General features: G+C 39.6%; 1 protein-coding gene across 3 annotated transcripts in view; it reads right to left on the reverse strand.

Annotated features, from left to right (window-relative positions):
- GRIA3 (glutamate ionotropic receptor AMPA type subunit 3) overlaps positions 1-3,334 on the reverse strand; it is a 282,865-nt gene that overhangs the window by 95,559 nt on the left and 183,972 nt on the right. For all 3 annotated transcript variants that reach the window (XM_040628391.1, XM_040628382.1, XM_040628376.1), the window contains one exon: positions 300-467. In XM_040628391.1, coding sequence (XP_040484325.1) covers positions 300-467 — 168 coding nt within the window. The remainder of the gene's footprint in view (positions 1-299; positions 468-3,334) is intronic.

A 3,334-nucleotide genomic window follows, 5' to 3' on the forward strand; every position in this document is an offset into this window, starting at 1 on the left:
AACAGCATATCTCTGGAAAGTGTAAAAATTTTGAAGCTGTTTACATGTTCAACCCATAATTCTTGAGGGTGGTGAGTTTGCTTTACCATCCACAGTGTAGCACAGAACTAAATACTCATTTGCCCTCTATTGGCTATTTCTCAAGCATCAAGGAAGAAGCTTCTAGTTTGAGATTTCTAGGATTTGATGATTAAACATCCATGCTCATCTTTCTGCACACTCTGACATTCTTAGACTCTGAGTTGTGTGTCTTTATAAGGCTCCTGCTCCCCACCCAAATAACCCATCATGGTCTTTACCATTTTTAGAGCTCTCTCGATATCAATTCCTTGACTCCAGGGTACCGCAGGATTTGCTAAGCAGTCTCCAGCACTGCCTCTCCGGGACACATCCACTCGCTGCCTCCTCAGATAACGGAAAGCTTCTGCTATGACCAGTATTGCATCGTGCGTCAGTGCAGATGTATACTGAAATGGAAGTATGGAAAACACGAGATCATGACAAACGACGCCCTTAAAACTTGCCTTGCTCCTTATAATTCTCATTTATCTCCACCTCTTGCTCTACGAAGCCACCCTCTTAATTATTTGAATCAAGAGATCTCTCTGGGCAAGCCCGATTTTGATTCATTCTAGAATGATGCCTCTTTCCTTGTGTGTGCACGTTAAGATGATTAAGATCAAATGGCTCAAGGGAGTCTCTCTCTTGCTCTCAGTACTGTGTTTTGTCTTGAGTGAGTGACTACTGAAAGGCCACGTCCTTTATAGAGAAAAAAATACGTGTGAGGCTAAAGGATGGCATATGTAGGTTGGTTATTGCTGTTTGCAATAGAAAATTCAGGTCTGGTGTTTACTTAGGGGAAAATGGAAATAGCTAAGTTAGACAGCTTGAAATTAATTTGGAGGGAAACATTAATCATTTCTGTCTGGACCATGTTTCTGGCGAACTAGGACCTCTGGCCAGCAATAAATCAGTTTTTGTTTCTTGGGGGGAGCAGAAAACCAAAGCTGGTTTTTGATTGTAGAAAATTACAATTGTTATTGAGTTTTATATCTGATATCAGTGACAATTCACAGGCAGTACTTCATGATGCTGCTTCTTTCAGGCAAGAACACTTAGTTTCTACTCCTTGGATATACTGATATGCTTTACTAGGGATGAGGCCAGTCACTTAATACAAGGGATTTGATTATCTGTGATTTGACGGGGTGGATGCCTTTTCATTAAATGAATCAACAAAGTCTGATTAAAATAAGCTGGCCCCTGTTTTCCAGGACAAATACTGAGAGGATGTAGAATTCTATTGATTTTTTTTTTTTAATGAAGCAAAATGTCCTAGGGGGAGTTTTCTCTGTATAGTATGTCCAAATACGGCCGGGAGTGAATACTTTGTCATCTTTACGGCTATCAATTTACTTTTCTGACTTTTCTCATGTTGCTTTTCTTTTATTTATTTATTTATTTATTTATTTATTTATTTATTTAAAAGATTTTATTTATTTATTTGACAGAGATAGAGACAGCCAGCGAGAGAGGGAACACAAGCAGGGGGAGTGGGAGAGGAAGAAGCAGGCTCATAGCGGAGGAGTCTGATGTGGGGCTTGATCCCATAACACCGGGATCACGCCCTGAGCCGAAGGCAGACGCTTAACCACTGTGCCACCCAGGCGCCCCTCATGTTGCTTTTCTTTTAGAAGCAAATCTTCAAGTGTGACTGTAACAGGGGGCATATGTTCTCTCATGAAAAAAAACAAAAACAAAAAACCTTTGCGTCTGTCCATCCGAGCACTACACAGAGCCAACATGGTGATGGTCTCTTTTCCAGCTGACTGCATGAATTGTCTGCGATTCCAAGCCATGCCAAAAGAGCTATTTAATTTTGACTTTTTCAGCTCCTACTTACCAATGTGTGAGCATGTAAAAAAAAAAAAAAAAAAAGCCCCAAAAGGAAACATTCATAAAATATAGAATAAATGAAGCATCAGGATTGTAATCTCTAGACAATTTTATTTCCTAATCAAAAATATTATCATTTTTTAAAGTGGGCTTTTTGTCTGATTGCTATAGAGCGAGTTTCTATGACTAATACTAAGCAAAAGCAATCTGAAAGTTGTGACCATCTATTTAGAGATTCCATTTTCTTAAGCCATTTAACGGGTTTTACTTATAAAACCATTCTTCTCAGCAAGTTGGGAACTTTATACATACTATGAGTTATCAATGAATAATCCAGAGCTAAGATTGCTTTCCTTCTCTTTTGTACAAGCTCTATAACACCTGAGCGAACATAAACTACTCCGTAGTATCCTTTTCATCCTTTTACCCTTGTCTGTTTTCTTTGTGCCTAAGACACAGTCCCTGACACTTGTCTTAAAATATTGCATAAATGAATTTCTTGCCTCTACCCTTTACCTGCTAAGTCTAAGGATGGCAAAGCAGTGGCCAGGCAGTTATGAAAATCAAAATTTGTAAAAGTTCATTTAAATGTAGTGGGTGGATTTAGTACATTGAAAAAAATTTGAATCATCAGGGAATTGCAAATCAAAAGCACACGAGATATCACCTCACACCTGTGACAATGGCTAGCTTCAAAAGGACAGGAAATGAGTGTTGGTAAAAATGCGGAGTAAAGAGAACCTTCTTGCACTGTTGGTGGAAGCAAGCTGGTGCAGCTACTGTGGAACACAGCATGGAGGTTCCTCAAAATATTAAAAATAGAACCACCATGGGATCCAGCAATTCCATTTCTGGGTATTTATTCCCAAGGAAACAAAATCACTATTGCAAACAGATATCTGCACCTCCATGTTCAGTGCGGCATTGTTTCCAAGAGCTAAGACCTGGAAATAATCTAAGTGTCCATAAACAAGTGAGTGGATAAAGAAAATGTGGCATATACATTCAGTGGAATATTATTCAGCCACAAAAAGGAAGGAAATCCTGCTATTTGTGACAGCAGGGATGGACCTCGAGGGCATTATGCTAAGTGAAATTAAGTCAGACAGAGAAAGAAAAATACTGCTTGATCTCACTTAAATGTGGAATCTTTTTTTTTTTAAAGATTTTATTTATTTATTTGACAGAGATAGAGACAGCCAGCGAGAGAGGGAACACAAGCAGGGGGAGTGGGAGAGGAAGAAGCAGGCTCATAGCGGAGGAGTCTGATGTGGGGCTTGATCCCATAACACCGGGATCACGCCCTGAGCCGAAGGCAGACGCTTAACCACTGTGCCACCCAGGCGCCCCTTGTTGATGGTATTTTTGATAGGGATTGCATTGAATATGTAGATTGCTTTGGGTATAGCATAGACATATTAACAATATTTGTTCTCCC

Source organism: Ursus maritimus, assembly GCF_017311325.1.
Source record: "Ursus maritimus isolate PB19 chromosome X unlocalized genomic scaffold, ASM1731132v1 scaffold_X1, whole genome shotgun sequence".
Lineage (NCBI taxonomy): Eukaryota > Metazoa > Chordata > Mammalia > Carnivora > Ursidae > Ursus > Ursus maritimus.